The sequence below is a fragment of the Phallusia mammillata genome, chromosome 1 (assembly GCF_965637545.1).
Source record: "Phallusia mammillata chromosome 1, kaPhaMamm4.hap1.1, whole genome shotgun sequence".
NCBI lineage: Eukaryota > Metazoa > Chordata > Ascidiacea > Phlebobranchia > Ascidiidae > Phallusia > Phallusia mammillata.
Window position 1 is genome coordinate 12,685,576 of NC_137252.1, and position 25,111 is coordinate 12,710,686.

Sequence of the window (25,111 nt, forward strand, 5' to 3'; positions counted from 1 at the left end):
TACAAGATATCACAGGTTTATTTAAAACTCACAAATCGCAACGAGCAAAGTCTACTCAAATTGTTGGATGAATCATCTCCACAAGATACAAAAATTGCAATGTGTATAATTGTCACTTTTTGGTGCTTAGACTCCACCATGTAAGTGCACTCTGCACAAAATAATGTTGAAGTGATCAATAGTCAGCTCCATAACCATCTTCGCCTTGGTAACCACGACCACCACCGTATCCACGTCCACCACCATTGTAATCATCATCTGTATTAGAATGGGTTGATTTAATGATCAGATGTTTATTATTTAGGTGGTATTTTTTTGCAGCAGCCAGTAGCTTTAAAATAGTGTGAGAGTAAGGAGTTTGCATGCGTTTAACGTTATGGTACATTTTGTGGCCTGGGAAACATTTTTCTTTTTAGTGGTATACAATCCATCAGCCAAAAAGACGTTAATAATGAATAGCTGACCTTAACTGATGGTTAAAAGACCACTAAAGTGATGAAAAACACATATCAAAACATGTTTGACTATATGATTGAGAACCTAATCAGTCCCGCTAATTAAACCATAGGTGTTTAATTTGATTAAATTTATTCACTATACTGCATTCGGGACTCTTACCTTACAGCACAAACACACAAAAAAGTCTGGAGATTTTCCTCTGTGTTTTTCTACGTGCCTCATGTTTTATCCCCCTTGGTTTACCAAGAGTTCTAACAACTGCCCGCTCATAGGAACGGACAGTTAGGTCTAGAAAGGCTGCTGCCAGTTATGGCACCATTTACTTATCAAGGAAAAAATTCTGGAGTGGGGATGTTCTGATAAAATAAATAGCGCTTGTGAAAATAAAAGCAATTGTTGGCACATGCTTAAATACTGTTGGTAATGTCAGGTAATATAAGTTATACAAAACTACATAGCGCTTCACAATGTACTAATTACTCTAAATATTTGTTGCAGCCTTTGTTTATTAAAAAACTGCAACAATGCTTAAACCAATTTTACATTTAAAAGATTGATTCAAAATAACAAACATTTTATGATCTCTTCAATAATATATTATAAAGCATCGTTGCAACTCTTTAATCTGACATTATTTGCATTATTAGGAATTACTTAGGAACTAGTGGACAATCTGGTAGGAGGTAACAAAAAATTACAAACCCATAACATTTATAACCAGTGGCAACATTTGGACATAAAAAATAATTGTAATCTTTAATCTTACTTCCGCCGTAACCTCCACCATATCCATCATCATATCTCTGTCCCCCTCCATAGTTGTTGTAGCCACCTCCGCCACCACCACGATTGTATCTTCCACCACCACCTCCGTATCCGCCACCACCTCCATAACCACCCCCACCCCCATATCCACCGCCACCACCGTATCCTCCATCTCCTCCATAACCACCTCCTCCACCATAGCCACCACCTCCTCCGTAACCTCGATCATAGCCGCCACCTCCTCCATATCTGCCACCACCGCCATATCTTCCACCACCTCTGCCCCCTCCACCGCCGCCTCCACCACCACCTCGCTTCTCTTTTGCATCATTCACAGTCAGAGGGCGATTTTTATAATCTCGACCATTCATTGCTTCCTTTGCCTCTTCAGCACATTTTTTTTCAATGAAACTGACAAAACCGAATCCTCGTGAGTTACCGGAGTCTCGGTCAACAATAATAGAGGCATCTTCTATCTCACCGAATTCTTCAAACAAATCCCGCAGGGCATTGTCATCTACCTCAAACGGAAGATTGCCCACAAATAACCTTGTTGCCATTGCAAAAGTAAGTCAACTTATACCGGAATTTTTTTGATTTAGGAAACAACTTAAATCAGCTTGGAACTAAATAGCTTAATTTGAGTTAATAGACAGCAAATTTGGTTTAGTCGAAAGTCATTTACAATTAATTTAGAATATATAAATATACTATAATAGGCACCTTCAGCATCTAAAATAACAAACAGTGCTAAAGAACAAAACATAAGGTAACATATTAAATCAGTGGTTCTTAACCTTTTTATCATAGCCAAACCCCTACGATATAGATTGGCCTTTGGTCGCATCCCAACAAATAACACCCTAGGTATTTGACCCATTTTGTTTTGTGGTTCGTAATTAGCTTTTGACCAAACGTGGTGGTAACAGTTACTGTTTGTCATTTTGTTATATTCTGACATCATAATACAAGCAACTTGTGTTAGGATTGCTTTAATTCCGGCAATTTTTAGTTTTTATCAATATAAAGCATTCATCCTAGTAACTGTACACAAACATGAAAAAGACTCTTTTAAGAAAGACACTCTTTGTTACTTAGCGTTGTGAAACCCCTGGGGTTCGATCAAACCCAGGTTAAGAATCACTGTACTAAAGCATAAAATAAAAAGATAAGAAAGCTCTATAAATCTGCTCATGTAACGGTTGAATTGCACCTTATGCTTGCCAGCCAAAATGACAAAACATACAAAGCGAGGTATAAAAACCAGTAAGGTGAGTTCATATCTACTAGGGTGAAATATTATGTTAAATAAAAGTAAATAATTTTAAACCTATCAAAGTTTAATATCTGTTTTTTTATGCAACTGTGTCTCTGTATGTCATATTGGGCCCAGGTAACCAATTATTATCAGTTATGTACAGTGTTTTTTTAAGGTGTTTTCAAATTTCTCCAGCGGTTTCTCAAAATTTATTTTAACTAATAAATAATTCGTTTAAGCAAATATGGCTATTTTTTGGTATTTAAATGAAACACTTGCTCTTAAAAGTCTCTTAAAACTACTTAGCGGTCACCCAAACCAAACCTTAAAAAAAACCTGGTTATGTATACTACACAAAGTTTAAGTAAATATGGACAGATTAGCCTTAACTGAAAGAATATATAAACAAATGTTTATAGGGATGTGCAATTTAGAATAGTTGTATTACAACAATTACAGAACAAAGAAATTGAATTCAGAATACTGAGTCTCCATCCAAAGTCATTTATTATCTCTCATTAGCAAACCCAGCAAAGGCCAAATTACATATTTTAACAATAATTTAAACAACTATAAATGTAGCTTGTTTTTCAATTTAAATTCTTTATTTGTTATTTTGTTAGGACTGCTTGTGTATTTTCTTTAAATCCCTGATCTGATGCCTTACCGCAAAAGTTGAGACAACCCTAAGATTGCCCACCAGAGAGAAGCCAGCGCCCAATCGCTTTACGCTAAAACTAAAAAAGATGCGATACTGAAATTTGCACACAATATTCTACGCTTTTAAAGCTTTTCAGCGCACAAACTTTCGAAAAAAAAATATTTTTCAGTTATTAATACGCGTATTTTGAAATTAATATTCAACGATATGAACGTCATAACGCCAAGGGTGCTCCATATAATGTATTGCAAAGTTTTCTCCTGAACACAAGCTTCAAAATAAGCCCAAACACAATGTTCTAGCAAATCGGAATCGTGTCCAAATATTAATAACAATATGCCATATTCACCAAAATCATATTCGATGTGCGCTGGCCTTAAAAATTTAACGCAGCTCTTTGAAATTGACAAATGATACTCCTTACATTCATACCTTTAAAATTGGCATGTGACAAACTAAAATACTTTCTGAATCCTAAGTTAATATAACATGGATAAAATTTTACCTACTACACATCGCAGCATTGCTGTTTTTGCTTCAATTCCCGCTATTCTGTTGTTGCAACTCTAACGACATTAAAGTTTTTGAGTGTGGCAATGCCAACATTTAAGATCAGTTTTTCGACTGCAATGTATGATGTCTGTACTACGATTGTAATATGTGTATAATACGATTAACAGGAAAACAAATTAGAGAAAGTGCTCTACAACGACGCTGCTGCATGTATATTATGCACTCTTGTAAAACTATTCCAATACTTCAGGAAGGTGAAGCCAAGGCATTAACACCACGTGACCACGCGATTGTAGCATTCGAATTTCAAAACGTTTTTACCAGACACGTGTTTCCCATTAAAAATTGGCATTTTTTTTTGTAAAGTGCAGTTTATATACCACTGGCCACAGGAGAAATAGCGTTTTAAGCAACTAGGCAAATTCTCTTCAGTAAACCTTGGAAATACCAAAACAATTCTGATTTTTTAATTATTAAAGTGCATGGTATCATTGCGCCAAATTTGAAAAGGTACCGTTTTTGGTGATGGGCAAACATGACCAGCAATGAACAAAACGACTCATTGGTGAATTAAACTGACTTTTATTGCAAACGAAAATCGATGGCAAAAATTAGTATGGTAGTCCTACAATAATCATGCTTTAGGGGGAAAAGTACTACTTCCACTACAGGAAACAGCAGCATTTTAACTACAGGCAGTGTAAAACAAACAACAGATAATAAACATGAGTCCAGCTGTGCTGTATCCACAATTTAAAATACTTTTTAGGTTAGTTTTGATGTCTTGCTGCATGTACATATTTCGGCTTACATAAGCCAAATGGCTGGAATGGCATCTTTGTTCCTTGATACACCACATTCAGCGTAACTAATAATCGCCATAGCGACCACGACCTGGAAAAAATTTGAAAACAATAATTAAAAACAGTTTGTAGAATTTTGATTCATATCATAGCCACAAAACAAATACCTTTTGCAACGAACACTAACAAACTTTTCTTGCATGTTAAAAAATTAAATGTGGACAATATTGTAATACATTATGTGTTTTTTCTCTGGTAATTATTCTCTTCTCTATTAGATTGGTTGTTTATGGAGTAAGTGCGTCTACTGCTGATGTGTCTTACCTGAGGTTTGACACACACAAAAATCTCTGAAGTTCTTTGCTTTTTATGAACCACATGGATTATTCCACTTGGAGTTTAAAATTTTAGAGACAGGAAGTTTAAATGTGACAAGTTTTGTGTTTCATTACTGTGCAACTAACATGGGGGGGTTGCCCTGATAAAAGAAAATATATAACAGGAACCAATAACACTTTCTAAAAAAATCACTTAAAAAAAATTACTACAAACTAAAACAACAAAACAAAAAGATTCATTAGCTGTTTTTTGGTAATGTGTTTTATGTCTTTGCACTTATAGCCTAAATGAGTAACATCAATGTTAACACCTCTTTTTATTTGCTTGCTGACTACTGGATTTATTTCATTGTAAGCAACAACATAAAATGTTTTTTTTTACCCTTCGTTCAGCTTGCAATCAAGGGCTGCTTAAAGTCGAGGGAGGATTACATTTTAATATTGTATCAATAATAGTTGTACATCCCTGCTTTTTTGTTGATTTCGCATTTCAAATTCTTTTGCATATAGACATTACACATTAACATATGTCTCATTGTGTCCAATTATTTGCAAACTTAAAAAAAGTTGTACTGTGTAGCAACGGAAAAAAGGGTTATAAAACATTCATGACAAGGAGCTTACAATTGACAGCAGCTTAAACTTAAGTAAATCTGGGAAGCATTTAATTGTAAAAAGTTTTCAGTTTATCTAAAATAAACAAGAACACTTGGTGCATAGGGGCTGAGTAGGTGGTGGTGGTGTGGTTAGTAAAGCAAGTTTGTTTGTTTGTAGCAGTTTTGCACAAAACACTGTATATAATCTCTGAAACCAGCTTGCTGCCAAAAAAGCAACAAAATGTTCCTTAAAACTACTCTTTTTTTGGTAGTACCTGTTTTGACATCAAATTTACAATTGTTTGCAAGTAGATATTTGCCATTATTGTGTATGTGTTGTATTAAATGGTTATCCCAGGCAAAAGTGTCAATTTAGTAGCATATATTTTTGTCTGTGGGGTTGCAACTAGGAGAAGTGGCTTGTTGTTATGAAGTAGCTGGTTATTGCCGATATTGATAGTGGATCAACACATACATTTACATGTTACGTTTGGTCCACCCTTATATCACTTGGTTCGCCCTTCTATCGCTTGGTGCATGTTTATATTGCTTGGTGCACCTTTATTACACTTAAAGCATCTTTAAACTGCCCAATGCAGTTGTATATTTGCTTGGTGCACCTGTATAATGCTATGGTGCACCTAGCAATATAAGGGTGTACCAAGTAATATAAATGTGCGATGTGAAGGTGAACAAAGTGACATACCATGAAGTAAGTGATATAAATATGTAGTGATAGGACGAGTACCCGGTACTCGGTATCGAACAATCTCAGTGGTATCGATACTCGTACTCGGTATCGAAATATTTTGTCTCAGTTTTCGATACCAACGTGCGAGTACCGAAGGCCGATTTTCACCATAAGAATACGGGAAATTGTATGCCAATATTTGCTTCCGACAACACAAAATTGGAAAACAGTTCCGCCAGTTTACGTATAATCTTTTTCGCTATCATTTTTCGGCATGTGTGTGTGCCCCCCGACCATGGCAGATAAATTAGCTTATGATATACAACTAAGTGCAACACCACACTTAAATACTCGGTAATCGTACTCGGTACTCGGTATCGAAGGCATATACATGTGGTACTCGTACTCGGTATCGGTACTCACTTTAAAACCTGGTATCATCCCATCACTATAAATATGCGCAAAGTGATGTTAAGGTGTACCAAGCAAAAATAAGGTGCACAGAGTGATACAAATGTGCACCAAGTGTTATAACATTGTGCCAAGCAGTGATAATAATGCACCAAGCTATACTGTATATTTTAGAAGCACCCATTTTAAAAGTCCACATTTATAAGATGTCCTGATTTGAAGTTCGTACCAGCGATCTACAAAACAATTTGGTCAAAGTTTAGCAACATTACCTTGTGAATATCCACCACCCCCTCCTCGGCTTCCACCTCCACCATAGTTATTATCATAGTTTAGGTCCCCATATCCGCCACCTCCTCCTCTTCCATATCTTCCACCACCACCACGACCACCTCCGTACCCACCACCACCTCCATATCCACCACCACCCCCATATCCACCACTTTTCCCACCTCCGCCCCCACCACCTCTGGGGTTGGCATCACTGACAGTTAAAGTTCTTCCATGGAAATCCACGTCTCTTAGTTTTTCTTTAGCATTTTCTGCTTCTGCTTCGGTATTATATGTAACAAAACCGAAACCTCGCGATCTGTTAGTATCACGGTCAAGTACAACTGCCACTTCAATTACGTCACCATATTTTGAAAATTCCTCTCGGAGCATGTCATCATCTACTTTGTATGACAAATTACCGACATACAATTTATTCTTTGACATATTGAACAGATCCTGAATTTCTACAAAACCAAGCAATGTTTTTTTTAATATAGTTTAACACAATAAACAAAATAAAATATTACTAAATATTACTTTCGTAGTTAGCAAACTAAATTCGAAACTTTGGCACAACCTACAAGTTAATATTATGCACAAGCAATTGAGTTATGCTTCAACAAATGATGTCATATAGTTTTTAGTTTTTATTTCAAAAACTGTGTCAGCATTGAACATACTAATCATACTATTATTCGATAATAAACATTTCACTTTTTTGACAAAGCTAAGTAAAAAAATTTTACTAATTTTATCGCCTAAAAATTAAAAAAAAAAGTTAAAAAATTTACACTAATCACATAAAAGTTTCAGTCATTGCACGCTAATATGCACTAAGCCAAAGCACTAGGTGCGGCCTTCGATGTCACAATACTTTTTGGGATGTTGATATTACATACTACACCAGGCGCTGAAAAGAAGACATAAACCTATTTTTCGATCTTTATTCCACATTACTATTTGATTAGTTCTAGGGCAGCGGTTTTTAAATTAGATCCAAACGGTCCCATAGTGGCATACATGGCGATTTCCTTAGTACTACTATACCAAGAGCCCAATATTCTTTAATCTTACTTGTGTTGCAAAAGAACAATTGTTTGCGCATAATCGAATGTTTTAAACTTGTCTGTGATGCCACAAGGTGCTTTCAGATCATTGATATTTGTAAACAAGCGAGTTTCTAGGTTAAATAAATCCTGAATGTTGTAGTTTGAAATGTAGTGAGGAATTGTATTTAGCTTGGACCGTAAGTGCTACAACTCTACAAGGGATTTGCAGAACGACAATTCTGTTCGTCACAAAGTTTAAACACCACTGTCCTTCGCCTGGGAAATAGTCCATGCGGCCTAAACGACTATTGATAAACCGTTTGGTGGCCTTCATAAACATAAAGGTTCCCCACCCCTGCACTAAGCCTACTCAGCGCAGGGCAATAATGTATTTTAGTCTCAAACAAAAAATCTCAAAAAGAACCATACACGTGTCCACGCGGGAAAATCTTTGTTTCATCTCGCCCCTACGTCCATAGAAATACGACTATGACTCGGACGATTTCTATGGCCAGGCATGTCACGGCAAAGCAATCGGAGAGGGCCACTAAACCTTTAAACAGCAAAGTTTTAACAACGCTTTTTTCGAGCAGCGAGACCGTATATCTTTGAAAAATAAAACAATGTTGCTGTGACTCGCAGAATAAACATTTCCAATCGTTCCCTTTTTAACAATTAAGTCACTTTATGCTGCTGTTGAGGGGGGAGCATGTTGATGCGTTTATTCGTTAACGCAGTGGTTCCCAACCTTTTTTGTTACATTCCCTCCTTCGCCCATTTTCGAACTATTCATTCCTCCCCATAAGATGAAAAACATACATAACATAAAAAATTATAGCAATTTGAAATATCAATTTATTTCACATTACTACCTAATGCGAAATTTGCTCTTTTTGCGCTCTGAAAGTAGTTGTATACGCCGCGCAGTTCGCTTTATACCACTCGTGTCTCTTAAATACTGCTAGCTGACTTAGGCTACAGCTAAAATCTACACGAGACAATGATAGGCAACTAAGAATCTAGTTTTATTACACATACTGTTTACTAACTGTAAACTGTTCAGTTTTTAAGCAACTAAGCAACAGCCAGATTGTCAAAAACAAAAATGTTAAAACAATGGACTTTGTTACGACAATAATCGATTAATTTAAGCGCCTGAAACTTGGCATGGGGCCGAATATAAAAGTAGACCTTGAATAGGGATGAAGAATTTTCAGAATCCTTTACAACCAACCGGTTTTAAATGTGAACCAGATCCAAATTATAATGGATAATGTAGATGCAAAATATTCCGTAAAGTTTCCAATGTAAAATTTTTTTTTACTGTTTTTATGAAATTGCTCCCCTGAATTCATAAAATTCCTCCCCGGTTGAGAACCACTGCGTTAACGGATAAATTACCTGCCGTCGCTAACCTTTCCTGGGACAGGCTAGTTAACTCGCACAGAGCTTGAATAAGAGATCTGACTTTATTGGAGGTAGTTAAAACGTTTTAAAAAACGAGGTGACAGCTTATTATACCGTTGGCTACCATGCAGTAGAAGTCGACTAGAAACGGCTCGAGTAGGCTAGACTAAAAGACAAAAAGAATTTACAAGACCTTATGAAGGATGCAGACACGTGGTGCAAAATCAACGCTGGACACTAAATAACATCAACAGCAGGCGCACGACGGGATACGGAAATATTCTGACACAAGTAACAAAAGGAAACAGCAAGCAATTAATCCCGAAAACACAAACACGCAAAACGAGCGAATCTTGCACAGACGAACGACGATGCTACAACGAAAATTACACACAATCTAGGGCAGTGGTTCTTAACCTTTTTGGTGTGGTTTCCCACTAAAGTAAATCACCAAGTTCGAATTTCACCCTCTGTTATTTTTATAATGATGTTTTGTGCCCAACATTAACCACAAAAATTATTCTTTAATCGAAATAATTGAAGCGAAGCGATTTGGTAAAGGTATACTGCAATCTTATTGAGTTTGAATAGTGATTTCGTGAGAAAGTAAATTCGTGTGGAATTTTGAAAAATCTCATGTGCTTGCATTAGTCGTTTATTGCATCACAATCAACAGATCAAATGCATTTATTCGCGAACAATAACAAAGTCATTGATACTTTTAGTAATGTCTGTGACGTAACAAACGATTTTTGGAATTTTATGCGCCTTGTAAAACTAGGTGAAGTTAATCCTACTTACATGTTATTGCGGAAAATATTGTATTAAATTAACTTTCAACGGTTAATTTCAAACCACGGGCCCGAGTTTGGTGACTTCTGACTCACATAATTTCCCTCTAAAAACATAAAATTTCCCACCGGTTAAGAACCACTGATCTAGGACATGTAGGCTAGTTACTATTCGGAAAAGAAGTTTTATGACTTTAATGCGTTTGCGCATGAACCAACACTACATCACAACAAAACTAGCCTGCATAGGAGTTTTACACAATTGTAAGGATGTAAGGCGAACATAAAATTAAACAGACTTATGAAGTCATTAATGCGTGCAACAACAAGAATCGCTAAATTCAAACCCAAAAACTTCCCATTTAGTGCAACGTTCGCCATAACCATGCCGAAAAGACGAAAAGTTTAAAATATTACTTTTTTAGATGAAGTTAAAAATTGTCACGTCAAGTCGTTGCTTTGGATTACCGTGATAACCATTTGGTGTTGGGCGAAATCTTGTGACTTGATCATTTTTGTTTCGCCATTTTGCTGGTTTCAGAAATATGCGAATCTATAGTCAAGTCGAAGAATATGTCTAAAAAATTACGCGATTAGAACCACTGTTTAAAGGGGTTCGAGTTCCCCCTTTAGTTTGGACTTAATTTAACCATCATTTACACGGCCCTATAAAACTCAAAGGATTTAACAGCGATCTGTGCGATACACGCCCATATACTTTTTGGTGCGTTGTTCTGAATCGACCACAGGTCAGGTGCCGGTCCGTGAGTATAGTTCATTACAGATTCGTGTACTTTTTCAGATTATATGCTTTAACTATATAGGCCAGTGGTTCTCAACCTTTTTATAGTCGGGGCCAAAACCTAGTTTTTCAAGTGTGTATAAGGATCGAGCCGCAAAAACAACGAGTTGCAAAGAATACAGGACAACAGCTAGCAACAAGAATCTGAACGGCTACTTTCGGTTAATAACTACACTTTTTAGCAGATATAGCTGACTGATTCCGACTTATGAGTATGCAATTATTTTTTTCCTAAAAAACTAAAAATTGAAAATTTGGATATTAAAAAAACTTTTTGTGACAAATTTGGACGTGTAAAGAAATCAGGTAGTTAAATTACGCATTATTGTACAAAAAGTTAAATATGGCTGTAGGCTAATATAAACCTAACTAAAGCGAAAGAATGTGCAAAAGTCCAACAGAGGGCAAAATCTGAACACAGCAAAAATTTGAACACAGAACACAGCCTATTCTAAATAGGAAAATGAGCTGGTCACAAATCACTGCCAAAAAACTGCCAACTGTTCAATACATTTGTCTAAACTTAAGATACATGAAGTATTTAAAGCAAAACCGAAGCAAGAGCTGCATTTAACCTACAGCTGCCGTAAACGGACTTAGGACAAGGGTCGTCTCCAACACGCGGCCCCTGGTTTGTTTGTTTTAATACCTCTTGATTGGACTTGTGGGAGATATAAAAGATCCGTTGCGTTTGTTTGGGAAAGCACATCTCAGCCACACTCAGGTTGTCCATCAATTCCTTTGTGAAAGTCCAACTTTCGCAACCGTATAGCAGAACTGGCCACACATAACTTTTTAGGACTCTTACACGAGTATTTATATTCAATTTTTTGTTTGCTATAAAATTGACTTGAGGTTGGTAAAAATATTTTTTTGCCTGCGCAATTCTGGCTTTAACCTCATATTTGCTCCGACTCCGACCATCGATCATTTTTGTCTTCTCACTTTCTTCTTTAACCGTTGTTACCAGCTTTTGAAGCTTCTTCTCGGATGTTGCAATTAATACTGTATCATCGGCATATCGAATATTGTTGTTATTTACACCATCAACTTTGATCCCTACCAGGTCGGCAATACTGTTTTCGCTATACAAATTAAAGAGGTCAAGAGATAACACACACCCCTATCGGACACCCTTTTCTATCTGCACGTTGGTTGTAATAAAGGTTTTGGATGATTATCAGATCCTTGTCATCAATGTTGATGTTTTTTAGCATCTGTTATAGCATCCGCTCACGATTGACCCGATCAAAAGCTTTCCTGTAGTCAAGAAAGCAAACATAAGTTTTTGTTTCATTTCGATTGCTCTTTCGCTGAGTATTCTCAACACGTATATCGCGTTTCGTGCCCTATTGTCAGTCATAAACGCGTATTGTTCTTCTGGAACTGCTGCATTAGTTTGGTTCTTCATTCGATTCATACATATTCTTAGAAGTAATTTAACAATGGCCTTTGGATTTAATTGCTCCTGCTTTTTTGGGCAGTGCGACAAAAATCGACTTACGCATGTTGTCTGGGATTTGTCCAGTATTGTAAATGCTATTTATAAGTTGTACGAGTAAGTCGATTCCAATATCATCCAAAGCGTTCACAACTTCCATTGGAATTTTATTAGGACCAACCGCTTTTCCATTTTTTATGCTAGCCAGGGCCTTCTGAACCTCACATTTTATTATGTCTGGTCCAGTTAGTGGTTGATTAAACATAATTGGTGGGGCGTTCCTTGTTGGATCGCTGTATAGTTTCTGAGTGTATTCTTGCCTTCGATGTCTATATTCCTCTTCTTCAAACAAGATCTTTCCGGTTTTACTCTTCACACAGCCCGATTTTATCCGGTTTCGCTTCTTTCTATTGAACCGGTTAATTTTTTGGTGGGCTTCTTTTGCGCTGATATTAAAAAGTTTATCTACCGCTAGACATTTTTGAGTTAAGAATTCTTCGCAAGCAGATTTGCACTTCAATTTAATAAACTTATCTAATTCTTTGTACTTTAAAGGATTTCTTTTGGTTCTGCGTCTTTTTTCCAATAGACCTCTTATTTCATCTGTCATCCAACTTTGGGAGTTCTCTCTTTGGACTTTTAATTGGTAGGTTGTTTTAGTTTTTGATTTTCTGGAATATGTCTTCTGGCGAATCTTGGTTTTTGTCTTGCAAGTGTTTTAGTGCATTACCCAACTCACATTTCAGTCCTTCCTTTATGCCTTCATTTTTACATGCGTCAATATTGTATTGTTGTTTTCTCGCCGGTTTTCGACAAAACTTCAATATGGTATAGATATTTGAGACAACAGTGGTCGCTCGAACAATCAGCACTCGGATTAATTAGTCTTTGCATTTAAAACACTATTCCTGAAGCTTCTTAAAATTGTAATGTAATCTATTTGATTTTTTGTCTGGTCTCCTGGAGATTTCCATGTCCAGATGCGGCGTATGATTCTGAAACCACGTGTTGCTTATAGTGAGGTCGTTGTAACGGCACCAATCCATATCTATACACAATCATTGCGGTCGCTAAGTCTATACCCACCAACAATGTCTCCATCTCTTCCTCTTTCAACCTTTGCATTGAAATCTCCCATCACAATTATTATTTCACCGTGTTTACATTTCTTTTTACTTAGACTCAGTTGTGTGTAAAACGTTATAATCTCATTATCAGGGGATTTTTCAGTAGGGGCATAGGCCTGAATAATGTCGAGATTAGTCCTCTGCCCTTTCAGTTTGAGAAGAATGATTCTTTTAGACACCGCCAAGTATTCCATAAAACTTCCAGCAGTTTTATTTCCCAATAAGAAGCCAACGCCATGCTTATGCTTGCTACCTCCAAACCATATAATTTTATTTCCTTGTTTAGTCATTTTGCCTTGGTCTGTCCACCTCACTTCAGATATGCCAAGAATGTCAATTTTCAATCACTTCATCTCCAAAATCACATTGTCCACTTTTTTTCTTTTTGATGCATGGTTCGCTACGCTGCGCTGCGCTGCGCTGCGCTGCGTCCAGTGTAAACACCCCCTTCGGTCAACTTAAAGTAGGCTACAGGTAAACAGTTTTGACTTCGGTAACAATTTTGACAATTATTTGAAGTCAAAAAAAATAATCACCCTGCTTGTGAGACACAATATAATAAACAATTACCTTTGCATGTAAGATTGATTGGGTTGAATAATGATATTGTGCAATTATGCTACATTGTAAACTTTTTGAAATAGTAAATTTCGAAACATCGAATTTTTGCTACTGTAGCTTTGGTGCTAAAAATCTTTAGTGGTTTTCTGAGGTCTGGCCAGGGTCGCAAAATAAGTAGTTGGTAGCCGCGGTTAAGAATCACTGATTTAGGCGATGTGATGCAAATCCATACAGCCACATAGCCGAGTGCAAACATACAATTTATATGAGGTGTAATAAATTTTCATAACTAAAAATTTGTTGTTTTTGAACGCCGGTCCGCGAAAAAAATGATACTTTAAGTAGCCTATTGCCCATGACCATTATGAGACCCCGGACACCAGTTCGTGAACCATCAATACAAAATGATACGAAAATCATTGTCGTTCCTGTAACCTCCACATCCGTTGCATCGACTCAAACCAAATTTTAGTTCAGGGGTGGGGAACCTGCGGCCCGCTTGCCATTTTAATGTGGCCCGCGTCATAATTTTGTTAAAGTACAGCATAAAACATAGCATAAAAAAAAACAATAAAATGATTGTACAACTATTTACTTGAAATGACTTCGACATTTTTCCATATTTGACGCCAAACATTCCCACACATTCAACCACTTGCTGTATTTGTGACGTAACAGTCACTCGATTGCCTCTCTTTGCGGTAACAAATTATTTGCCATGTGGTCTTAGTTTTAAATTGATTTTAGAGTTATTAGCGTGGATCATTTTATTGTTACATAAAATATATTCGGTGTGGAGTTAGGGTGTTCCAAAAAGAATGGACAAATTTTAGACGAATTAAGTGGTAAAACCTGTATGCCTTGTTTATTGCAAACAACTAACAGCAAAGAAAAAATCAAATCTGGAGCGATGAAATATAAAATCACTTGTGTGCTTAGGGTATTATTACACGGAGTTTGAAAATAAAAAAATATTTGGCCCGCCCGAAAATGTTGTGCAAATCATGCGGCCCGCAGTACTAAGTAGGTTCCCCACCCCTGTTTTAGTTGTTGGATGATATCGAATCCGCGGATTTTTTCTCTTTAACTAATGCTTACGTAAAACTGTGTCAGTGGGGGCTGTAAAATACTTCTGTTTGGTCAACATTGCTTTCTTACCAGAATTTTACTGCCCCATCATGTTGTAAATTTATTAAAAATCTTTTGCACATGGTATAACGTTGGTTCTTAAGGCGTGGATCCTGTGTTTTCTTGTAGATGTTTATCGATATATTACAAAGGTAAAAAATGAGTCGAAAGAATTTTTTCCACCTTTCAGCATAGGAGCTGTGATTAAATAATACTAGAAAACATGTTTCACTAATCATTTGTTACCAGTGCATTGTGTAAACTTTCTACACTCCTGCTTTCGTCCCAATGTCAAGCTCAGGTGAAATGAGTTTAAACTATTAAAGTTATTTATTTTTGTGCTTGCCTACTTTCAATCATTGCAAGGCGAGTCTTTCTGTATGCAAGAACCACCATCAACAAACTGCAAGTTTCAAAAAAGTAAACTTCGGGGGGCATTCTCTTTTATTTTTTTACACATAAAAGCATTGTATTGTAAACTTGATTTTGGATAACAATCATACAAAGTTTATAACTGTACAAATTGTTTGTTGTATGTTTTGTGATTAGACACAACCACCAGTAAAAAAGATTTCTCCCCACTGACCATCAATTCATCAACAAAAGTTAAGACTTCTGTTTTCTTCTAATTTGATGAATTTCGCACGAAAATTTTTACATACAATATTGACCAATTACCAAGGCTCAATAATCACGGTAACCGCCTCCTCCGCCACCACCTCGAGAGCCTCTGCTGTATTCATCATCTGCAGAAATCAAACAAATTTAAATTATAGCATACCTTACTTCATAATCAAAGCAACATGACATTGGATGGAAAAACACACATGACAGGCCCTAAGAATGTTATACAACATATCCACACTTGGGAAGATTTTTTTCACCTGACGTAAGTTTAAAGTGACACAAAAAGTGGTTTAAATGGCTTTTACATCGCAAAAACATTTGCAGTTCTGTTCCCTGTCAACACAATTATCAAGCTTCCAGCATAAAAACCACACTTACAAAAATTTGGAGGAAAACAAACAATCGCTTACCTCTTCCATATCCACCACCACCGCCTCTGCTATTGTAACCACCATCATCATTTTTGTAACCTCCACCTCCGCGGTATCCTCCACCACTGCCTCCTTGGTATCCACCACCACCACCCTGGTAGCCACCACCTCCGCGGTATCCACCGCCACCTCCTTGGTAGCCACCACCACCACCACCCCCTCTTGGGCCACGATCATTTGCTTCATTTACTTTTAGCGGACGACCATCCATATCTTGTCCATCCATTTCACGTTTGGCTTTTTGGGCATCTTCTGGTGATGCAAAGGTAATAAAGCCAAATCCACGTGATCGGCCTGTTTCTCGGTCTTTAATGACAATCGCATCAGTAATTTCACCAAAATCTTTAAACTCAGATCTCAGAAGGTCATCAGTGATATTAAACGGCATGTTTCCAATGAATAGTTTTGTCATTTTGAAATTAGTACAGTAGTTTACAAAAAAACAAACAAATCTAAAAACACCAGCATTTAGTAAAAAGTATGCAATAGACACAAACACATTGGTGCTTATACACTTATATATTAAAAAACTAAAAACCATGTCTTTTATATCTATTGCAATTTATTTGAAAACATAAATTTTTATAATGCACAAAATCAACATAAATTTAAAGGCAATTAAGTATTTTCTGTGTCTGAAAGGTTGAAAAAACCCTGTTATAACGATCGAATCACCACAAAACCATGTCAAGTAGTTTTGGTGAACTTGTAAAACTTTCTGTTTGATAACTTCTTTTGAAAAAATGCGCTTTTTATCTTCGTCACAATAATGCTGTTTTGGTTGGTAACATGAACACCAGGCTATGTAATACATGTTTGTTGTTGACAAAGATATTTAATAAAACGAAATTTCTGCCCACGCATCAGTCATCAGAATATCTATACTAGGGTTGCCATACGTCAGGATTTTCCCTGACATGTCAGGGAATTTGGTGTTTAAATCTGCGTCAGGGAGAAATGTTAAAATGTACTTAAAAGTCAGGAATTTAAGAAATATATATATATATATATACTATGAAATTAATGTACCAACGGAGAAAGTTTCTAGTATTTACCTACAACCGTGTCTATACCATGAAACGTAAAGAGGTAAACTGGCGGCGCGCAAGTTGGGGCACAAAGTTACTGTTTCGTTTTGCATTTTGTGTGCGCGCGTAACAATACCTGATTGTTACTAGTTGTCTAACAGTACACGTTAAATACACAAATAAATATCTGCGTCTCAAGAAAACACAGCATTCAATACTACGTAGGAACGTGGGAAATTTCATTTGCTTTAACTGTGTACCTAAATATGCAAGGAACTAACCAACAATGAAAAGTCGAATGTCGTGAGATATAAAAACGTTTTTTCAGTGGCATTTTATTTCAAATTTAAGAAGGTATTTGTGGCTCCCGTTGTTTTTTAGAGGGGTAAAGGTTGGAGACCCCTGATATATGTGCTTATTGTTTCGAGGATAGTAAGAGTAGTGAGCTTAGCCTAATAAACTTAACTAAACGGAAGCCTACGCAGAAAGTTAATTGACAAGGATCAGAGCACCATATCTAACGTTTTCACGTGTCGCCGTCCGTGTGACTTCCGAATATTCTAAATTTATTCCGAGATAGAAGTGTTTGGATTGCAAAAATGGTTAACGCAGCGGTTCTCAAACTGGGATCCGCGGTCCTTTCGGGTATTTTGCGGGGGCCGCGAAATAGTGGAAGTATAATTCTTTATTTTTATTTGGCGTCCGTTTGTGCAACTAAACAAGTTTAAATCAAAGTGAAAGTGAGAATCGACAGTCTCCATGGCTAAACAGTAGGCTTTATTGCATGACAACCAACAAAAATACAATTGTTCGCGCACAATTGTAATGCTTTTGTCTTGTCTGTGATGTTAGATTTGGATCATTGTTATGCGCAATTTTGCATAACTAGCTAAAATCCTGCAATCAACTTTCGTTTTTTTGAAATACACATTCAGGCTTGTGGACCGCGAGAAAAACTGGGTTAACGCAACCGAGATAAATTTTGTCAGGGATTGTGTATCATAAAATATGGCAACCCTAATCTATAGTACCCTTAGTTAAAATAGTTTAAACTACATTATAAAAACACTTGCAACAAACGCAACTATCACAAACAGCAAATAACTATCACAAACGCGTCAAATTTCTTACCTGTGTTTCGCAATAACCCCTCAATGAAGTGGCACGAAGTTAAAAAAAATGGAACCAACCAACCACGTTTTCATTCAAGTGTCAGACAATTTCTGTTTGGTCATTGGATATAACGAAAAAAATTACTGGGGGGTAGAATTTAAAGTACCAACTACCAACCCATAAAAGGTAAAACAGTCATAGATTGGGATCTTCACAAACTCCTATAAATTTGTTTGGCTAAAAAAATTAAAGGGCATTAATTTTATTAATGTTGGTTTACATGCAGACGTGTATGAATCTTGATCCTCTTTTTTGTACAAATAATTAGGGACCCAAGTAAACACGACTTGTGTTTAAAAGGGGCCAGAAAATGTCTCGAACATTTTTTGCTCTCCAGGACACAGTGTCATGTCGTGTACAGCTGTTTGTCTCACCAGCATAAACGCAATTTGCTTTACAACGTGTAACAATTGAAAGAATTAGTATTGTGGTACAGTAGTTTCATGTGAAAGATCGAGGCTAAGCTTAGCATCTTGTTGTTAACTATGTAATATATTTAGGCACGTTTGTCAAGTTCGCCCAATTTCGCTTTTACCCGGGTAAATTATAAATGGGTATTTTGAGACTTTAGGGCAGTTCTCAACTTGTTTCAGGCCGTGGATCACCAGTTCAATTAAATTAGTATCGTTGTTGAGTATAAGAAAGCATCCACAACAGCATATTGGCTTGAAATATATTCCTTCAATACAGAATTTAAGAAGTGATATCAAAAAATTTAAGAAGTGGTATTAACAAAACATAGCCAATATAACTTCGATAAACGTTTTTCAAACTAAACATTCAAACAATGATTTTCAAATATATTTCCAGATATGGTTTCGAGATATTACCGATATACTTAACGTCCTGAGGACTACCCAAAAAGTCATGGACCACCAGTTGAGAACCGCATTAAGGTTTATTTTATCGAATACATTTCTCATGAGTAGGGCGATTATTTTTTGACTTGTCAAAAAAAGTCAAAAATTTGTCAAAATTTTTAGAATAGGTCAAAAATTGTCAAAATCGTTTACAAAGTCAAAATTTTTACAAAGTTAAAATTGTTTACAAACTACATTGTCGTGGTGTTGTGCACTGTCAGTGAACTTTTTATTTTACTTTTTAATTAGCTAATTTCCCTTTCCAGAATAGGCTAGGTCTGTGTTCAGATTTTGCCCTTCTGTTAGACATTTGCACATTCTTTCGCTCTAGTTAGATTAGCCTACAGCAGCGGTTCTCAAACTGTTTTAACTTTTTGTCATAACGGTCCCTTTGCAATTTTTTCGAGTACTCGCGGTCCAAGCTAAATATATTCATAAAATTTAAATACATTGGCAAAGTACAACTGTCCAGTTAACAAACTAAAAGTTAATTTATCTATTTCGAAAGCATTCCCACAACAACAAACAGAATGGATTTAGTTTAGTTTCGTATAAGATTACTTTGCGTGGGAAAGTTTCAAAGGCAAATTATTAGGTCACAAACAAGACTAAAACAATATAAACATAGTGCGCGAACAATCGCCTCTGTTTGTTGTTTGCAAATGAAGTAAAGAACCACTTATTGTCATAGAAAACTCGTTTGTCTATTTAATTTTTGCTCATACATTCGCAAGATCTCATATTACATAGCATTGTAAAAATACTGTAAGCTCCTAAAAATCGCGTGGCGGACCACAAAGGGCCCGCCTACCCCAGTTTGAGAACCGCTGCCTACAGCCAACTTTTAACTTTTTGTACAATAATGCGTAATTTAACTGCTTGAATTCTTCAAAAGTCAAAATTTTGTCAAAAAAAAGTTTTTTAAGTCTAAATTTTCAATTTGTAAGTCAATTTTTTTCGTTTTTTAGGTCAAAAAATAATCGCCTCACTCATGAGGTATGTAGCTATGTGTGGTGCAATGGTTTCAAATACTTTAACGACGTAAAAAGGTCATACAAAATTAATGACTGATGGTGAGCGACGTACAAGGTTGTTCTGTTTTTTTAAACTTTGAGTGCACAGATAGAAAAATGGACTAAAAATAGTTTTCAAAAATGAAATAAGTATGCATAAAAGAAGTGAACCTAGAAGTTGCTACACCCACCCGACGATAATACAAATTCGATGCATCTTATTTGCCAGTAATTGCTGATTTCTAATAGGCTAATTCCTGCTTTTTCTCATTACAACATGTGTTGCAAAAGCGTTGTGTAGTGTAACAATGAATTGCCTGTTTTGACTGATAACGCAACTTGATTTAGTTCTTTTTGTTTGTGGCTTCCGTGTGTAGGCACGCCTGCCTCGATGGCGACTTGTTAAAGGCGGCTACAATGTAAACTATGATGTTCATTGCAAATTGTTTGGTGAGTCTGATCTTTGCATCTCAATAACAGCTGACTGATTAACAGCCACACATATGTCTCTTCTTTCTTTGTATTCTTGAATAACGTTAAAGGCGAACGTTCAAATCAGCTACACATCCACATGGGATAAAAATAGAAGACTCAAAAACAGTCTAAGAATAGACCCAGAATAGACCAAAAATAGACCCAGAATGGACCCAGAATTCCCCGGCCGACAAAGTCGAAAATAAGCTATATATATAGTAGAGCAAAATATTGGCTATTGCGTGAAACCTTTTTTCCTTTAAGTTATAGAATTCATTTTATGGCAAAGGTGCAATTTATAAAGTCATAGCGCCCTCGAACCGAGCTGCTATTGTAGCTCGCCCTGCCTCGATGACGACTTGTGAATGGCGGCTACAATGTAAACTATGATGTTCATTGGAAATTATTTGGAGAGTCTGATCTTTGCATCTCAATAACAGCTGACTGATTAACAGCCACACATATCTCTCTTCTTTCTTTGTATTCTTGAATAACGTTAAAGGCGAACGTTCAAATGAGCTACACATCCACATGGGATAACAATTGAAGCCCCAAAATACCCGCTTTCCCGGTGGAAATAGCAGGAACAAATAGAATCCACAAATAGAAGCCACAAATAGAACGACGAATAGAAGGCCGAAAATAGCCCCCTGCAAACATCAAAGTCCACGCTTATATAACAATGCGAAACATAAGCCGGTGTACGAATTCTTTTTCTCATATTACTTAATTATTTATTTTAAGGTAGCCATGTAATTTATAGTGCCATAGCGCCTTTTGGTGAACACCATATGCTTCTTCACAGGGTGGAACCGACGCGTTCTAATACGAATCACAACTGCGGAAACATTGCAAATACCGACGGAAATATGTGTCATAAGGGAATAAACACTATGTTTACTGTTAGATCTTTCTGGAACCCGAAAAATGGCTGAAAATAACTTATGACTACCATAGAAACGGAAATATAAACATTAGTCTATGCAGAAATGAGGGTAAACATTTCCATTTCGTGGTGTGAAACGTTATTGCGAAATAACATGCAATAGTTTCCATAAACATTGCACAATAGTGTCGTAAACGCTACACTATGCTTCTTCTCAAGTACGAGCGGCTGTGTTCTACTTTAAACTTGAAACGACAATATAAACAAGAGGAAGTATGCGTAATGATAAACGAACACCTTTTGTTTGTGCAGAACATTCTAGAATAACCAAATGACTCAAAATATCTTATGACTTGCATGAGAACGGAAATACCAACACTTACATCCAGTTATAAAGAGGTTAAACACTTCCGCTACATGCTGTGCAACATTATTGCAAACAACATGCTAACGTTAAACATAAACTTTGTGCACATTAATATCATGACCGCTACACGTGTGACGCAGGAATACGTCGGTTGTGTTCAAAAGGAGAGTTATGTCGTGTAGACTTTTTTGCCATGTATACAGATGGCCTACTGAATCTATTTGTACATTACTATATTATGCCAAATTAATTGTAATTCTACCACCAATCCAGCTCCAAGGTTTTCGGTTAGTTTATTTTGCTGGGTGAAACACATCTTGCAAGAAATAACTGCTTTAATTTCGCTGAGATATTTGACCGTGGTTTCTTCGGCTGAAAATAACTAATATGTTACTGTTGCGGAATTGTTTAATGCGCAATCCTTATTTCAAAATTTTGTTTACAGCTTTGGTCAACTTGTGTATCAACCATGTTCAAGTGGTGCCTCACATGGTAAACAGAACAGCAAGTCTGATAACTTGCCTTTGAACTCGCAAACAAGAACTGGACCAGACTATGTGTTTATTCAAATTACATGAACGAGTAAAATCTTGTGCACAATATTGAAAGCATTGTCAAAGCAGCATCATTATTGATGGTCTCTTGTATTTCACGAACAGTAAAAAAGATTTCTCCCCACTGACCATGTCAGTTCATCCACAGAGTTTGGACCTCTGTTCTTATGTAATTGGGGACTGTCACAAAGAAAATTTACATACATACACCGAAACAAATTCACAAGGCTCAATAATCGCCATAGTTGTCATCACGGTATCTTCCGCCGCCACCTCCTCCACCAGAGCTCCTGCTGCTATAGCCTTCACCTGGTAAACCCAATTACAAGTTTTAACATATATATACTTTTTCTAACACCCTTAGCAGTTATTAAGTCAAAGTTTCAATATATGCACCTTACATTGATCTATGTTATCCCACACAAAAATGTTCGTAACTATGTCCTAAGCAAGATATTTGATTTTGTTGTTATAAAACTTCCACAATCAGACCTATTAAATGGGCGTCTTACCTGGCATTTCAAACACACAATAAACTCTGGAGTTCTTTCTCCGTGGTTTTTCTATGTACCTCGTGAACTATTCCACTTGGCATTTAAGACATAAAGACACAGAAGATTTCTTAACGACAGACAAATGGCTCTAAATGGTGTGGGGCATTTACTTAGCAAGGAATAACTGATGTGGGCCGTTGCCAGACGTCTAGCAAAAAAATAAACAAGTATTGAAGGCAAGGTTTGTAATGCAAAACTGCACTGGAGTAAAAATAACCTTAACATATTAGTTAAAATGTGAAAAATAAATGTTAATAAAAAACACAGCATTTCGCTGGTATAGGCAAACTTTACAACATTTTTTACTACCATGTAAATAGCTCCATCAGTTTGGTACCTGAAAATAACTACTTACTTCTTCCATATCCACCACCTCCTCCTCTGCTATTGTAACCACCATCATCATTTCTGTAACCTCCGCCTCCGCGGTATCCACCACCGCCTCCGCCGCCGCCTTGGTAGCCACCACTTCCACGGTATCCACCGCCGCCGCCACCACCCTGATAACGGCCTCCACCACCACCACCACCACCACTGCCACGGTCCTTGGCTTCATTTACTTTAATATTACGGCCATCAACTTCTTGTCCATCCATTTGTTCTTGGGCTTTTTGAGCATCATCAACTGATTCGAAGGTAATAAAGCCAAAGCCACGTGAGCGACCGGTTTCACGGTCCTTTATGACAATCACATCCTCAATCTCACCAAAGCTTTCAAATTCACTTCGCAAATCTTTTTCAGTTAAGTTAAAGGACATGTTTCCGACAAATAGCTTTGCCATATTACTTCTTTATGTTTAAATCAGTGTAAATGTAAACCTGGGACAAAACAAGCAGTTTATAATGCCTAGGCTTAACAAACTGCAAAACGCTTGATTAAATTATTAAATCAAGCAATATATTTGTTTTGACTGGAAAAGTAAAGTCCAAATTTTTTTACAAAAAATACGGAATAAATGAGCTTAATTTTGTAAGTAAACTTTAAAAAACAAATTCGTTGAAAAAGTAATGAATCTTTCGTAACATTAAATTTACCTTCAGCGCAATTCTTTGTAAACCTAAAAGGTAACGCAAGAACAAAAATCTTTGTATCTATAACAGCTTTAAATTGACAGACTTAACATAAACACACAATACAAAAAGCAAAAATGTATGAAAAAAGCCAAAAGTCGGCCAAACTTTCAAAATTAGTTACCAACAAAGGAGACACAACTCACCACGCCAGCGAAACAACGAGAAGGAACGATTCGATATCCGCCATTATATCACGTGACATTATTTGCACGCGGAACTATTTTTTTTTTTTATTAAGGGGCGTGCGTAATTACAAAAGCCAATTCAACTACAAACTGAAAATGTGACACATTTGACACCGTTTTATCCTAGTCTATTGACACAACTACATTCAGCAAACCTCTAACTAAATAAAAACACATGTTTTTACCACACTCTTCCAAAATGATCAACTGGGTCGCATCTGGTCGCATATACCGTACTTTCTTCAAACAAACTTTTGAGGGTTATTTGAAAGGGTATCTAAGATTGAATTATATTGTCATTGTAATTGCAAACCCAACAATAAAAGCCCTGGAAAATACTGAGCCAGCGATTTGCCCACCAGGTTGCATATGTAAACAAATCTGTCCTTTATGGTGTGGTGTCAAACAAATACTTGCCCACCAGAACGGACGAAGGATGAACAGTTTACACAAGAAACAAGGTTATCCGTGAAGAGAACAGTTGCGTGCGCCACAGTACAACAATGCATAATTAACAAATCTCTGTTTTTGACAATTCCGACATTCGAATTGAAAATTAATAATTTTTTTGTCATTTCCCGCTGCACTTGTTTGTGCGTTTTAGCTTACGTGCTCGCAAACATTTCATCCTGCAAAATTATAAGTTCTTAAAAAAAACAATGAGTGTTTTGTTTAGCATTACACTAGTTGGACGACAAATTTGTAAAACTAACTTTAAACATTTTCATTTTTCTTAGTAGATTGCGTATTAAAGAGTAGCCCCCCGACCCGAACGGAAGGGGTGAGGTTGTTAATTATGTCACCTCAAATA

General features: G+C 36.6%; 4 protein-coding genes across 6 annotated transcripts; all 4 read right to left on the minus strand.

Annotated features, from left to right (window-relative positions):
• LOC145203526 (uncharacterized) lies at window positions 1-4,159 on the minus strand. Of its 2 annotated transcripts, XR_013853345.1 has the most exons (3): window positions 1,226-4,159; window positions 619-815; window positions 194-258 (listed from the first exon to the last, which is right to left on the minus strand). XR_013853345.1 is itself a non-coding variant. In XM_080075865.1 (2 exons), exons 1-2 carry the CDS (start codon window positions 1,782-1,784, stop codon window positions 176-178), a joined length of 642 nt encoding a protein of 213 aa, XP_079931991.1. In that variant the 5' UTR covers window positions 1,785-4,159; the 3' UTR covers window positions 1-175. The 2 variants fall into 2 exon arrangements, 1 of the variants encoding a protein (XP_079931991.1); XM_080075865.1 differs by lacking the exon at window positions 619-815 and having other exon boundaries at window positions 1-258.
• Window positions 4,160-4,222: 63 nt separating this feature from the next.
• Window positions 4,223-7,260, minus strand: LOC145203619 (putative RNA-binding protein RbpE). The gene is made up of 2 exons (XM_080075879.1): window positions 6,768-7,260; window positions 4,223-4,550 (listed from the first exon to the last, which is right to left on the minus strand). The coding sequence occupies exons 1-2, from the start codon at window positions 7,210-7,212 to the stop codon at window positions 4,525-4,527; spliced, it is 471 nt and encodes a 156-aa protein (XP_079932005.1). The 5' UTR covers window positions 7,213-7,260; the 3' UTR covers window positions 4,223-4,524.
• An 8,240-nt stretch (window positions 7,261-15,500) lies between these two features.
• On the minus strand, window positions 15,501-18,355 carry LOC145203606 (uncharacterized). Its single transcript, XM_080075869.1, has 3 exons — window positions 18,292-18,355; window positions 16,112-16,584; window positions 15,501-15,820 (listed from the first exon to the last, which is right to left on the minus strand). The coding sequence occupies exons 2-3, from the start codon at window positions 16,542-16,544 to the stop codon at window positions 15,759-15,761; spliced, it is 495 nt and encodes a 164-aa protein (XP_079931995.1). The 5' UTR covers window positions 16,545-16,584; window positions 18,292-18,355; the 3' UTR covers window positions 15,501-15,758.
• Window positions 18,356-22,477: 4,122 nt separating this feature from the next.
• Window positions 22,478-23,931, minus strand: LOC145203584 (uncharacterized). 2 transcript variants are annotated; one of them, XR_013853347.1, is made up of 3 exons: window positions 23,397-23,931; window positions 23,000-23,189; window positions 22,733-22,796 (listed from the first exon to the last, which is right to left on the minus strand). XR_013853347.1 is itself a non-coding variant. In XM_080075868.1 (2 exons), the coding sequence occupies exons 1-2, from the start codon at window positions 23,821-23,823 to the stop codon at window positions 22,717-22,719; spliced, it is 507 nt and encodes a 168-aa protein (XP_079931994.1). In that variant the 5' UTR covers window positions 23,824-23,916; the 3' UTR covers window positions 22,478-22,716. The 2 variants fall into 2 exon arrangements, 1 of the variants encoding a protein (XP_079931994.1); XM_080075868.1 differs by lacking the exon at window positions 23,000-23,189 and having other exon boundaries at window positions 22,478-22,796; window positions 23,397-23,916.
• Between the last annotated feature and the right edge of the window lie 1,180 nt (window positions 23,932-25,111).

Bases quoted from the DNA above. Each gene is read 5' to 3' on its own strand.
- LOC145203526 (XM_080075865.1), bottom strand. From the start codon at position 1,784: ATGGCAACAAGGTTATTTGTGGGCAATCTTCCGTTTGAGGTAGATGAC. The intron at 259-1,225 runs GTAAGATTAAAG...ATTCTAATACAG, and splicing joins TGGTGGAGGTTACGGCGGAA to ATGATGATTACAATGGTGGT.
- LOC145203619 (XM_080075879.1), bottom strand. From the start codon at position 7,212: ATGTCAAAGAATAAATTGTATGTCGGTAATTTGTCATACAAAGTAGAT. The intron at 4,551-6,767 runs GTAATGTTGCTA...AATTTTTTCCAG, and splicing joins GGGTGGTGGATATTCACAAG to GTCGTGGTCGCTATGGCGAT.
- LOC145203606 (XM_080075869.1), bottom strand. From the start codon at position 16,544: ATGACAAAACTATTCATTGGAAACATGCCGTTTAATATCACTGATGAC. The intron at 15,821-16,111 runs GTAAGCGATTGT...TGATTTCTGCAG, and splicing joins TGGTGGTGGATATGGAAGAG to ATGATGAATACAGCAGAGGC.
- LOC145203584 (XM_080075868.1), bottom strand. From the start codon at position 23,823: ATGGCAAAGCTATTTGTCGGAAACATGTCCTTTAACTTAACTGAAAAA. The intron at 22,797-23,396 runs GTAAGTAGTTAT...TGGGTTTACCAG, and splicing joins AGGTGGTGGATATGGAAGAA to GTGAAGGCTATAGCAGCAGG.